At 49.6% G+C, this 12,750-nt stretch overlaps 5 protein-coding genes across 5 annotated transcripts; 3 read left to right on the forward strand and 2 right to left on the reverse strand.

The window, feature by feature from the left end:
• Positions 1-61: 61 nt before the first annotated feature.
• Positions 62-1,585, reverse strand: GGS25DRAFT_503702 (Swi3-domain-containing protein). Its single transcript, XM_049262087.1, has 2 exons — positions 1,119-1,585; positions 62-1,039 (listed from the first exon to the last, which is right to left on the reverse strand). The coding sequence occupies exons 1-2, from the start codon at positions 1,422-1,424 to the stop codon at positions 176-178; spliced, it is 1,170 nt and encodes a 389-aa protein (XP_049113903.1). The 5' UTR covers positions 1,425-1,585; the 3' UTR covers positions 62-175.
• Positions 1,586-1,833: 248 nt separating this feature from the next.
• On the forward strand, positions 1,834-2,661 carry GGS25DRAFT_524626 (NADH-ubiquinone oxidoreductase 21 kDa subunit; the record flags this gene model as incomplete). Its single annotated transcript, XM_049264642.1, has 4 exons — positions 1,834-1,893; positions 1,991-2,007; positions 2,089-2,294; positions 2,375-2,661. The coding sequence occupies 4 exons, from the start codon at positions 1,834-1,836 to the stop codon at positions 2,659-2,661; spliced, it is 570 nt and encodes a 189-aa protein (XP_049113904.1).
• Positions 2,662-3,300: 639 nt separating this feature from the next.
• On the reverse strand, positions 3,301-6,026 carry GGS25DRAFT_515530 (fungal-specific transcription factor domain-containing protein; the record flags this gene model as incomplete). The annotated part of the gene is made up of 7 exons (XM_049263090.1): positions 3,301-3,811; positions 3,898-4,574; positions 4,682-4,983; positions 5,087-5,571; positions 5,638-5,759; positions 5,826-5,849; positions 5,976-6,026. The coding sequence occupies 7 exons, from the start codon at positions 6,024-6,026 to the stop codon at positions 3,301-3,303; spliced, it is 2,172 nt and encodes a 723-aa protein (XP_049113905.1).
• A 609-nt stretch (positions 6,027-6,635) lies between these two features.
• GGS25DRAFT_416052 (uncharacterized protein) lies at positions 6,636-9,161 on the forward strand. The gene is made up of 2 exons (XM_049258525.1): positions 6,636-6,730; positions 6,864-9,161. Exon 2 carries the CDS (start codon positions 6,968-6,970, stop codon positions 8,762-8,764), a length of 1,797 nt encoding a protein of 598 aa, XP_049113906.1. The 5' UTR covers positions 6,636-6,730; positions 6,864-6,967; the 3' UTR covers positions 8,765-9,161.
• A 930-nt stretch (positions 9,162-10,091) lies between these two features.
• GGS25DRAFT_533962 (glycoside hydrolase family 61 protein) lies at positions 10,092-11,130 on the forward strand. The gene is made up of 2 exons (XM_049265728.1): positions 10,092-10,976; positions 11,040-11,130. Exons 1-2 carry the CDS (start codon positions 10,329-10,331, stop codon positions 11,103-11,105), a joined length of 714 nt encoding a protein of 237 aa, XP_049113907.1. The 5' UTR covers positions 10,092-10,328; the 3' UTR covers positions 11,106-11,130.
• Positions 11,131-12,750: the final 1,620 nt, after the last annotated feature.

Raw genomic sequence — 12,750 nt, forward strand, 5'->3', positions numbered from 1 at the left:
ATGCCTCGATTGAAGTTATCAAGAAATATATTGTAGAAATCATGAACAGCATACAATGTTGGCACAAGTCACAAAGAAGCATTAAAAATTACATTTTAGGTGCCTGGTTGTCAGGTATATCCATTAGTTCATTACGTCGTCGCGTCAAGTCTAGGCATCCAGTATTACCTAGTCATCACCAGAGACCATCCATTTCAGCCATGGCCTCTTCCTCATCCATATCTGCTACATTTTCTGGCTTGCCTGGTGCTTTCTCTTGGTTCCGACTTGTTTCGTCACTAGCTTGTTTTGCTTGATTCTGACCTTGATCCTCTGCTTCCGCTTCCGCCATCAAAGCATCCAGGTCGTCCTCCTCATTCTCAACAGTCTGGGCCAGTTTCGGCGCAACATCAAACCCGTTACTTGGAGCTTTCGGCGCTGCTTCAGCCTCGGCCTCGGCCATTAACGCATCCAGATCGTCTTCATCTGGCTCATCCTGTGACATATTATTTCCCCCATTGCCGAAAAGAGGAGCAGGCGGTTTCGTTCGTTGTGCTTCCTCCTCGGCCATCAGCGCATCGAGGTCGTCCTCGTCTGGTTCATCATTGTGAGACGTATTGGCTCCATTTCCAAACAGTGATGTATTTGCAGGTCTCGCCGCATTATCTGCACCTCCAAACAGCGACGTGCTTTCGGGTTGTTTAGTCCTGGTAGCAATCGGCGTGGCACCATACAAATCTTCATCGTCGGGCACATCATCTCGGGCTGGTGTCTTAGCCCTCTCGCTGTCCTGGAATATGGGCGCAAGCTTTGCGGGGAACACTGCAGGCGCACGTTCCTCGGGTGCGTTGTTGGGCTCGCCAAAGAGATCTTCGTAGTAGTCCTCAACCGATGTAAGTTTAGGTTTTCCTTCGTCAATCCACTCCATTCGCTTCATGCGCATGTACTTCTTGTGGCCCGCTTTCTCCGCCATGGCTGCAGCATCTAGGAATTTCGCCTTCGGGAAGAGGTCATCGAACCATAATTGGTAGAATGAGAGAAGTCTAGCTGTGTCTGAGAACTATATAGCTGTTAGTTCTTCTTCCACGTAGCGTAGGCGACTGTTTCGTAAGCGAGAAAGTAAAGAGAGGAATTCCTACTTCGTGGCCTTTTCCTTTAAACTTCAAATCGCATGCCTTTCGTCGCAACCTCGGTATGCCCTTCGCCGATAATAGACGACTCTCGTCTAGCTTCACATTAGGTGCTCTTGGTTTCTTTTGGACAGCTACGGCCTCGTCAATTCCTAGGCCTGTAGCGTCTTTCCGCTTTTTGGACTGTGGCTCATTGTTCGTAGCTCCAATCCCTAACTGGGCGAAAGGGTCATCATCGACGTCGTAATCATCAATGCTATCGTTATTTAGTGGTCTCTTCGATGCCGAATTGCCGCTATCTGCTATGGGCGCCATTGTTGCTGTAGCTTTTATCGCCAAGGCCTCCGTAAATGTTGAACTGTTACATGTGCTGGTAGATGAGCTCGGGAAGTAATTAATGAATTAAGTCGCGTCAAATAATCCAAAGACGCGACTTAACGTGGGGTTACCACCATAGACCCTGGTTCGAAATAGATTGAATTCAATTGGGCTGATGGTCAAGATTTAAGGTGGTCATAGCACCACCATAGCCCCCACTTAGTGAAGTACATATGTTTATGATTATGATAACCGAAGAAATGCCGCTTACATCATCCAAACGATGGAACTTGGCGATTCGGAAGCTTTGAATTTCAATTATCAATTGTCCATCATTTATCAGTTGAAACTGAAATAAAACGGGAACCGGAATACATCGAAGCTTGCTGGGCAGTCTTCCGCGACCATGGCGAACCCTCCACAGCAGACCTATATTCCCAGCAGGGTCATCAAGACCGACTTTCCTGTATGTCATCACAAATCAATTGCTCTCTTTCCCAGCGGGTCTGTAAGGTAGAGAGATATAAGATGGAAGATAATGCTAATAGATAGTGACAATATAGCTCATCGATAATGACCCGTACGTAACCGCTTCGATTTATTTACCCTAGGTGTACACATACTAGGACTTAGCATGACTAACAAACGACGACACTTCAAGACATTTCAAGAGAGTAGTAGGCTATGCCCGACCATCAGACTACCTCCACGGCACCATCGCCGCAGCCGGAGGTCCGGGTCTCCTATGGACGATGGAGAAGTTTGCGCCGTCTCAAGTAGGCCGCGGTGGCTTCGCCCGAGCGATGCGCCTCGCCGGCGTGATCGGCGCCATAGGCGGGTTCCTCTACTTCTACCAACGATCGTGCCGTACGTTCCCACTCGCCCGCCGTCTATCCCTAGTCTATCTAGGAAGGCAGCTAACCACATCACTAACCCCCCACATACAGTACGCTTCTACGGCATGTCAGAGAACGCGCGCGAGGTGGAGCTGGACATGCAGGAGATGGTGGCGAAAGTGAAAGCCGGGGAGCCGCTGTACGGCGAGAGCAAGCTGTCGCCACACCTGCAGGGCGTCGCCGCGCGCCAGTCGCGCTACTCGGCCCTCTTCTTCGCCGCCCTCCCCTGGTTCAACTTCGTCAACCACTCCCAGCACGGCATCGACACCGCCAAGTACTACGTCCGCGCCGAGCAGGAGCTCGAGGCCGAACGCGCCGCTGGCAGAGACAGTTCGTAAAAATGACAAAGAACAAATACAATCCAATGCAATTCAAGACAGTTCAAGGAATTATATATAGTGCGATATGTCTAGCTGTATCACGATGTACCTAGCTCGAACCATTGCCCAGCTTACATCATGTGGTTTGGCAAGGAGCGGGGCATTGTGCGGTTATGAACGAGTGACTGCGTGTGTGTGTAGGTGTGTAGGTGTGTATATATACGGTGTTGGCACTTTAGTCATCGGCTAGAAGATATATCCGTGGCTTGAGACTAAGCAATTCTTCGGATGACTACATGGAAAGTAAATTCAAAAAAAAAAGTTCATTATCTCTTGACGTTATGCTTTTTGTTCACGTGCTGGGGATGCTCATATGCATCCTCAGATAAACAATATTGAAGAGTATATCGATTCACCAACTTCCAACAGTCTATTATGAATACCTACCTACCTAACCCAGGCATATGGCTTTCAATGAGAGTAGCGAGCGCCGGTTATACTCATCTACATATGTAGTACCAGATGGTGAGATACTTGCGATTATGTACACTCAACCTCATTAGTACAGCCTCCTAGCCTTGGACTGCTGCTCTAAACAATCTAGGATGTATATACCTTACCATGCGATCTATGTCCAAGCCTGCCTCGGGACTCCGCTCACGACGGCCACCCCGAGGGATTAATCCCCGAGAGATCCTCCTCCAGCATCCCCAGCATATGATTGTTCCCCGAGAACCAGTCGCCGAGCTGCGTCGTCTGCGCCATAGACCTACTCGCGTCATCATCGGCACCATGAACCCCACCACTACCATCCCCTCCTCCTCCTCCACCACCACCATCGCCCACCTCAAAACCCGCTAGCCCAGCCGCCGCGCCCTCATCCATGGGCATGAACCCCAACTGACTAAGATACATATTGAACTCGTTACCCACGGGGACCATATCCTGGTCAAGGGGCTGCTGGGCCTTGGCCTCGACGTACAGCTGCGCGACGTTGTACAGGACCTCGCACAGCTGGTGCAGCTTGTTGATGGAGTGGGAGAGCTCGGTGGCGGCCTCGAGGGAGTGCACGAAGTCGGCGAGCCCTTTGAGGTCGTCGGCGCTGGAGGTCTCGATCACGAGGCAGAAGATCACGATGAAGGGGATGAAGGGGGCGTAGAGGATTGTCCTGTTTTGCAAAGTGTCGGTTAGGAGATGTTGAAGAGGGGGTTGGGGAGGAAGATGGAGGGAGAGAAGGGGGAGGAGAGATCTCACCAGTGGATGTACACAATCTTCAGCGACTGGTCGTGCATCATCTCCATCGCCTCTTGATGGCATAACATGGCCGCCCGGGCAGCGTCGACACACTCGTCGGAGAATGTGCGGGAACGCGGGCCGTTGGGGGGCAAGGCGCGGTAAATGAGCGCCAGCGAGGATAAGTGCGAGACGTGATCAGACTTGAGCTCGATGGCGAAAGTATTCCTATCGGGTAGGGTAGAGTCATTAAACTCGTTAAAGAGCACCAGGCTTTCTTCCATGATGCGTCTCTGCTCCGTAGCCAGGATGCCTACTTGTTCGACACGGTACATGTCGGGCTGTCGCAGAGCGCCTGGGCTATATAGACGCTCGTATACGCGGCCTTGGATCTGCGCATGCTTGATCCACAGTGTCATGATCTCCGTGCCAGGATATTCAACCTTGGCCTCGGGCACGATATGCGGCAGCGAGATGTCGTAGTCTTGTAGGATAGACGCGCGCCCTAGTCGGAGCGAGAGTCCTTTGTCTAGCATATACGTACACCAGAATAGAAGTGATTTATCGGCCTTTTTTTGCAGTGTATCGCCCTTCATAGAGTGGACTTGGTGAAGACCAAGGGTTCGACACATATGCGCCGCCATGGATACTAACAACCATGCTAGTGATGGCCGTGAGACGTCAATCGAGAAGCTGGCCTGTTAAATTAGTTATATCAGCCAACGTCGAGCCCAGGTTTTTTACCTGACCAGGCTTCTATGTATCCTCCATACCACGTAAGCATAAAAGGGGGTCGAAGACTTACCGCCATAAGCAAGGCTTCGAGACTTTCCATCGTAACTGGCATGAGTAATTTGACTTGCGACAACACAGTCTCCAGGTTCTTCTGACACATCCGACAATACGAGTCGTATTGAGCTCTCTCCTCAGGAGTCTTCGAGGTTAGCCCACAGTCTAAAAAGAGATATGCGAGCCCGGACATGACGTAGATGAAAGTTGCATCGGTGATGTCGTCCATATTGAAATATACCCGGCGACATTGGTTGATGAAGTGTTCCATGTCAATGAAGGAATAGATCACGGCGAGCATCACGGGAAGCGGCCCAACTGCGACTAAAGGTTAGTGAGCTATGGTTACAGCATGTCTCCCAACAGTCAATGAATAAAAAAGGGGTAATAAAGCAATAGTCAAGGCAAGATAACCTCGTACATTTCATCTCCTTAAGCTTCTCCGCCACAAGAGTCATAGGAGGTAACGGCAAGTCCCGCAATGTAGCTTTAGACGATTGTTTCTGACCCTGTAAGCGAAACTCGTGGAAGGATGAGACGGCGCGCCGGTTCTCTTGCATGTTAACCAGATGCCGCAACGATGACAGGGCAGCGTCCATCTTGCTGCTGACGCCCTGTAACTGGAGCGGGGTGCTCTGCACGGCATTCTCGAGGAACTCGCTTGCGAAGGCCGTGTGCGCTGCCATAGACGAGTTACCTTCGAAGTCACCAACATCCTCTGGGTCGAAGACGGTGCTTGATGCATCGTCTTGGCGGTTTGGCGACCAGGAGGTTGACTTATTGGCAGACCGTCGCGTAGAAGCCTCTGCGGTGGATGGAGATGTTGATGATGAGATGGGGCTCAAGTTCCGTAAGAGAGTCTCGATACCACCAAGCCGCTCCTCGATCAAATCGATCTTCCTCTCACTGAAAAGGGGTTAGTACCCATGGACGGCACCCTTTCGTTACTTTAGGTATAGGTAGCATGCTCACTATTGGCTAGATATGAGTACACGTTGCCGTGGCTCCTTTGGTTTCTGGCCAACACCAGTAGAACTACATGATCGTCTAGCACTTCGGCAGTTGGAGCACGGGTATTCCTTGTTACACCGTATCTATCAATCGGGGTCAGTAGATACTAAGTAATGACTTAAACGGGGGCCAGTAGCAGGGCTCCTTACCTTTCTAAGTCTACATTGGTCACACTAGTTCAATAAGGATGCTTTTATTCAGTTAAATGTTCTCGATATAACGATAGTCAAGGTAGATCCAAGGCGTGACGGGTCCCGACGGAGGCCGGATTCTCGGATTTGGGTCGGAGATAGACTTACAGCTCGCCGAAGCGGAGACCCGGGACGGTCTTCGGGCGTGTCGGGCTCCATGATGATAAATGCCCTGATTTTCTTGTTGGCATATAAGAAGAATTGGTAGCTTTTGACTATCTTCTATTCATTCTCGTGCTTATAGTATCTTAATAAGGTGATGATTGATGAATCTCTAAATTTAGGCGGCCAACCATCCACAGCGTTTGCTGTCTATTGGAACGTCGGCTCCCGCGGATCCCGAGCATGGATATGCGATGGTCCCAGATGTTTCTAACTAATGTCAGTCAGTTTCGAATCCAGGCTGTCCCATGCTTTACTATCTAGTAGTCATTGGATCGGCCATCACTTTTTCAGAATAGAATTTGTCGTTTCAATTGGCATCTTGGCAATATATGATAGCCATCCATGGATATTACAACTTCGACGTTATATCTACTGCGTTAGCGTACGGATAACTACTATTTAGCGTGGTATATGTACGACGAGTCATTGATATCAGGATTGAGGGTTAGGGGACATTATATATACGACATATCCTGAATATATTCAAAGTTATATGGACATGCATAGTAGCAGCATCATTGATGTTCATGTTAATGTTTAAAGTTGAAGAATTGACCTTGAACTTTGTTGGAACTTGGAAATGAATGAGAGGTACGAAGTACATTTATCGGACTAATGTTGGCTACATATGTACCTAGTACCTACTACCTAGTAACTACTAGGTACCCGTTACGTAAGCGGGCAAGTCAACCAAGATGGTAAAGTTTAAATCCGATGTCGTACAGAGTAACGCCGAATTCCCATCTTCAATGCACCAATGCGATTCTTCCCGCTCCTCCCACTTCCATACAACTTCATATTGAAATGGCATTCACCTAGTCTTGGTCTTAGTATCGGCTATCTAACACCGGCGACTCGACTACTAACTGTCATATCAATTGTATTGCTCTCGGGCTGGATCAAATACTCGAATTCGAGCAAGTAGTAAACCCAAGATGACATACAAGCGAAAACGGACCGAAGCCGACGACGCGTCCAGGTCAACGATAACCAAAAAACCCCGCCACACCGTGTCTCTAGATTTGCTATCACCATTATCCGACGAACTCCTTGTTCGCATACTCACCTTTCTACCCCTCCCAGACCTCTTAAATATTGCGCCAGTGTCACGACACTTCTACGGTTTATTCGGCGACTCGCAAATATGGAAACGCTTATATTATTCGCGCTTCGTTCTCCCGCGCGCCCTTCGCATACCTGGATTCCGTGATGGTTCAGCCAGAGAAGGGAAGCTGCATTATTCGTCTCGCAAAGCAGTATGGGCGGACGGGAGAAGAGGGGGCTGGGTAGACATGCATGTTGGCAACTTAGAAGATCGAGAGAGAGACTGGAAGAAGCAATACAAGCTGCGACATAACTGGTCCAGAGGAAAATGCGCCGTGGAAGAGTTACCCCTTGGGCGAGAGTTATCAGTACCCTCGGCCATTCCGTCACATAAAATGCTCGTCAAAGTGTCCGAGGGCATCGCAGTAACTGCAGATTCGGAAACGGGTCTACGGGCTTGGAATTTAAAAACTCGGGAGCTCCTAGCCCAGACAGAATTAGGTGAAGCCGACTCTGAGCCTGCACCGAGCTGCATTGCGATAGATGACCAAGAGCTTAAAAGCCATATCTTGGAAATTGCTATTGGTTTCGTTGATGGTAGTTTTGGTGTGTGGAAGTTGAATGTACGAGGTAAATCGCTGCTACGAAGATATCGTCACGAGAAGTCTAGCAACGGGGAGTTAATAGGGATCGCCTTCTCCTATCCCTACCTTTTAACCGCTACCAAGTCCGTGGTTATATCTTTATACACGTTTGATGGGCCTCCCAAAACAGATCGCGCTTCTGTCGTGAAATCCAACAGTGAAGTAATTACCAATCAAGTCAAGCGAAGTTCGGAGTGCGAAGCCATAGATGATTTGGAGACCGAGTTGAGACCGAGACCTTCAAGGCCGAAGATGCCGCATGGCTCCAGACAAACAACACTGCAAGCACCATACCTTCTCACATCTCTCAAGTCACATACTTCTAGAGCGCCGCTAGCACTTTCTATACGAAAAACAGCAGGAAGCAATATAGCATCCATAGCTTACACGTTCTCCACTCTTCAGGGGTGGTCCTTGGGTATCCAAGATTTACACCTCCGTCCTTCTACCTCTAAATCAAAAACCACGCCAGATATCACGGCCACCCGGTTAGCTTATACATTACCTATCCGAGCCAGCTCGTCTCGTTTCCCATCTCCACCAGCGTCTCCAGCCCAGCATATGAACCCATCTACGCCTTCTCCAGCTCACGATGATAATGATCTTGATGGCCCTATTAACCTATGCTACACCCATCCTTACCTCCTTGCAACTCTCCCGGACAACACATTAATACTACATCTCTGCACGTCCAATGCCACCTCCCTTTCTATATCTCCAGGCATCAGGCTATGGGGACACACATCGGGCATCAGCGACGCAGAGATTACAGCTCGTGGAAAAGCAGTTAGCGTCAGCTGTCGTGGCGAGGAGATTCGGGTCTGGGAGTTGGAGGGTAGGGCACATGGAAAGAGTATTGAGGTCCGTCCAACCTCGAAACCCGTAACCGATGAAGGGGACGATGTAAATGCTGCCCCGGACAATAACGCAGCGCCGATTCAGTGGGACGATAGACGGAATTGGGTCGGCTTCGATGACGAAATGGTCATTGTTTTGAAAGAGTCGAAAGGAAGGGAGAGCTTAATGGTTTATGATTTTACGTAGGATACCCATAAATGCTTAACACTAGATAAAGCGATACAGGAAACTTTATATGAAGGGTCAATGTCGTGCCCCGTTATCCATCGGACTGTGTTGCTCATATCTCATCCTTCACTGCGTAATACCCACTGAGTCTCTGGTGCCGAGGAAAGGGTCCCTGTAATCTCGATATCACAAAGCTACACATGCCCAAGACCCAAGGCTAAAGCAATAACGGGGACGAGAAGCGCTTCTACCCTAGCGTTCATCGCCTCGTCGATGGACTATCGTGAAGAGCAAGAACCTACCTACCTAGCCTACAGATCAATATCCCTGCGAGCAGAATGAGTACGCTTCTCACCAAGTGATTTTATCGAGTATGAATACCAGGGACAAGTTTTAGTCCAGATCCATACTTGTCGTTTAGAAGAATACGATGCATTATTCATCAACCAGGATGAATGTTAATAGCATCCCTCTATTTTGGGAATTCCAAATCACTATACAGTTCTAGTCCACATGATATTCAGCTATTGTCTAGTCATTTTCTAGAAATATAATTAGGAATACCTTTACTAAGCTCCCCCGGAATCTCTCGAGTCCGCATCCAACCAAGTAGACTAGGGGGGAAGAATCCGAGATATCTCGAATTTAACCTATGGATATAGCCTAAAGCCATTCCATCAACGCTGCCCATTATATTTGAGGCATGACCACATTATACACTAATAACGCCGACCCCCTTACAGACTTGCAGGAATCTACTATGTAGGTAGAGCTGCGATGAAACCTTCCCCGGACCCAAGACCACCGAATATATGCAAACCCATAATGCGAAGGTGGGGAGTCAGGAGTCCGCCTCGTTTTCGTCGGCCGCCCCAATCAGCTTGCCTCCAGAGCCACACCACCTGATTGAGAGTTCATATAGGTTAGAGAGATTTGTAGATTTGAGGGACACGCTTGCTATATTTCACCGAGCGAGAGAGTTCTAAAATGTCGACTAAGCACTAGGTAGGGAGGTATTATCGGAGGCCCAGTCGTTGAGATGCTTTGGCCCGGAAGTCTGACTAGGTGCCTTCCTACGTATCGGTCCGCTTGACCGGATCTTAGATCTTTGGCTTCTCTCGGTTTCTGCTCTCATGTCGCTACGTCGCGGGAAGGGGTCGAATATGGTAGCCCCCCCCCCCTTTCCCTTCCCTTCCTCCCTCTACACGCTTAGAAATTATTTGGCCTGGGTGAGGTAATCCCCCCAAGCATCACATATCGGATCGCGCATATGCCGTTGCCCACTTACCTACAGAGGATGGATATAGAAATTAAACAACCTAAGGATATATTGAAAATAGAATCCTAGATATATCTACGATGTTGCGCTGCCACTACCCTACCCTACCCTACTCTCGCCAGCACCCAACACCCTGCTACGAAATCCAGCTCTCTCCTCCAGCCCAGCGCCCGATCAGCATAAATACCACCGCATCTCTCTCTCCCCTCCCCGGGTGCCAAGGCCTTTCTTTTCAGTTTTTTGGCTTCTTTGCCCCCATCCTAGTATCCAGCACTTTTTTACCTTAGCCCAGCCCCATCCAACATGTTCCCCTCCCTCCTCCCCCTCCTCCTCCTCGCCCCCTCCCTCGCCGCCGCCCACGGCGCCGTGACCAGCTACGAGATCGGCGGCAAAGCGTACGAGGGGTACCAAGGCTTCTCGCCCGTCGCCGGCGCGCAGACGATCCAGCGGCAGTGGAAAGACTACAACCCGATCATGACGGTGACCGACGCCCTGATGACCTGCAACGGCGGGACCTCCGCGCCCGTCTCCGCCGAGGTCGCGGCGGGGGCCAACGTGACCGCCGTCTGGAAGCAGTGGACGCACCAGCAGGGGCCCGTGATGGTGTGGCTGTACCCCTGCGACGGCGCCTTCGCCTCCTGCGACGGGAAGGCGAAGAAGTGGTTCAAGATCGACGAGATGGGCCTGACCGGCGACGTGCTCAACAGCAACAACTGGGGCACCGCCGTCATCTACAAGGACCTGAAGTGGTCGTCGCGGATCCCGGAAAGCTTGAAGCCCGGGAACTACCTCATCCGCCACGAGCTGCTGGCCCTCCACCAGGCGAACACGCCGCAGTTCTACCCCGAGTGCGCGCAGATTACTGTCACCGGCTCCGGCACGGCGACGCCGCCGGTGGACTTGCTTACTTCGATTCCGGCTTATGCTGCGCAGTCGGACCCTGGTATCATGGTGAGTTGGGTTTGCTTTTTTTACTTTTGGTCCCATGTGCTCGGAGGCTAACGCATTATACAGGTCGACATCTACCAGGGCAAGGGTACTTCATACAAGACCCCCGGGCCCGCTGTCTGGACTGGCTAAACGACATAGGGTTAACTGATGGAACTCTTTACGCATTATGAAGGGGTAGAATCTTAAGTGTATTTCAAAGATAGCTTAGCAATGTAATAACTTTGAAATTCGTCTTATCTATTGACTTGTTACTCCATACTTATGAGATGGGTTGCATTGGGGTATGACATAGAATATGAACAGGAGTTTCCACGTAACTCTACCTCATGAATCTTACAGACCACCTTCATTCTATTCAGGAGACATCAATATCCCCGTGCTTCCTAAGCACATTCTACCCTTTCGCCATACATAAGAATGCTCCGTCGAACCCAACCCCCCTCATTTTTAACCGAAGCAGCAAACCGAAACGTTTTCTCAACGTTTTAAACAACTGAAAAGACTGCGTTGTCCCGTACTCTTGACCGCTGCAGTGACTCTATCTCGTCTCTTCGCTCTATAACCATATCTCAAGAGATCGTTAAATTTCACTCCCATCCATGTCTAAAGCATGTTCTACGTCACGGTAGTACCTCGAAATCGCTTCGTCCACGCGGTACAACCCTCGTAAGCATGTTCTGGGATCGTGTTCGGACCAGAGCACTTGCAAGCTAACCTTCAGCACAACTTCCTGCACAGCCCAGACCTGACTTCACGAAGTGCGGTAGCCTAGATTCCTGAACGTTGCCTCTAGCCTTGCGGACCAGCTAGCATGATCACAATGTCCGTTCATCTGACTCAACGCCCGCACGTCTTCACGCTGTTGCTGTTGCCAGCCCCGCGTTTTGGGGAACCCAAGCCATGAGACAACTGCGCTTCGCGGCACCGTCTAGTTGATGCACAGCGGGGCAGTACAACGACATGTGGATGAATTCGGGGGCGTTCTGTCGTGTAACGAAGAGCGATTATTGATTGTGGTAGTAAGGCTATTAGAGTAGGCTGTATGGCCCTAGGTGTAGGGTAGGTCTTTTGATTTAAGTTGCGTAGATAGAATATGGAGACAGGCTCGAATGTGAATCAAACGCCTAGGAACTTAGTTCGGCGTAAGGTGACCGAGACAAGTTTGGTATGGATGAATGCGTCGATGAGGGCGTATTCGAAGCCGGATTAGCTGTTTAATACCCTATCTACCTCCATCGATGTGATCGGAATATGAGGGTATATAGGTATGTACTAGACGTCGCCGCCAGGAATCACATGAGATAAAGGTATCCATGGATAGCAGGTATATACTATACATCGACCCAAGCCATGTCGATATAGAGGATTGTCTGATGATTTTTTTTCAATAACAGTTGCTGTTGAAATACCGACCCAGCCTCCTCCTAAGTAGCTATAAAGCCAAGGCTCATCGATGTCGGAATTCCTGTTATTTTATCGATTTGTGGTGCTGGTGCACTTTCCAGTGCCAAAGATTGGATGAACAGGTACCCAGTAGGTATTCCATGAGATGGACATACTGTTGACATAGCCGATCTAGAAATTATCGTACACGAACCAATCCAATAGGTTCAAATAGTGTATGAGGGGGTATCTGTACGCTTTGTCTGTTAATAATGGTACAGTTTGTGGTATTGGTGGCGATTGTGCCCAAAGCCCAACGTTCTAGTGATTCCTTGAGAGAACCTCTGAAATAACTCTTGCGAGTTCATGTACTATTCCGCGTATTTATGAT

The sequence above is a fragment of the Hypoxylon fragiforme genome (assembly GCF_022984875.1).
Source record: "Hypoxylon fragiforme strain CBS 206.31 chromosome Unknown GGS25scaffold_8, whole genome shotgun sequence".
Classification (NCBI taxonomy): domain Eukaryota; kingdom Fungi; phylum Ascomycota; class Sordariomycetes; order Xylariales; family Hypoxylaceae; genus Hypoxylon; species Hypoxylon fragiforme.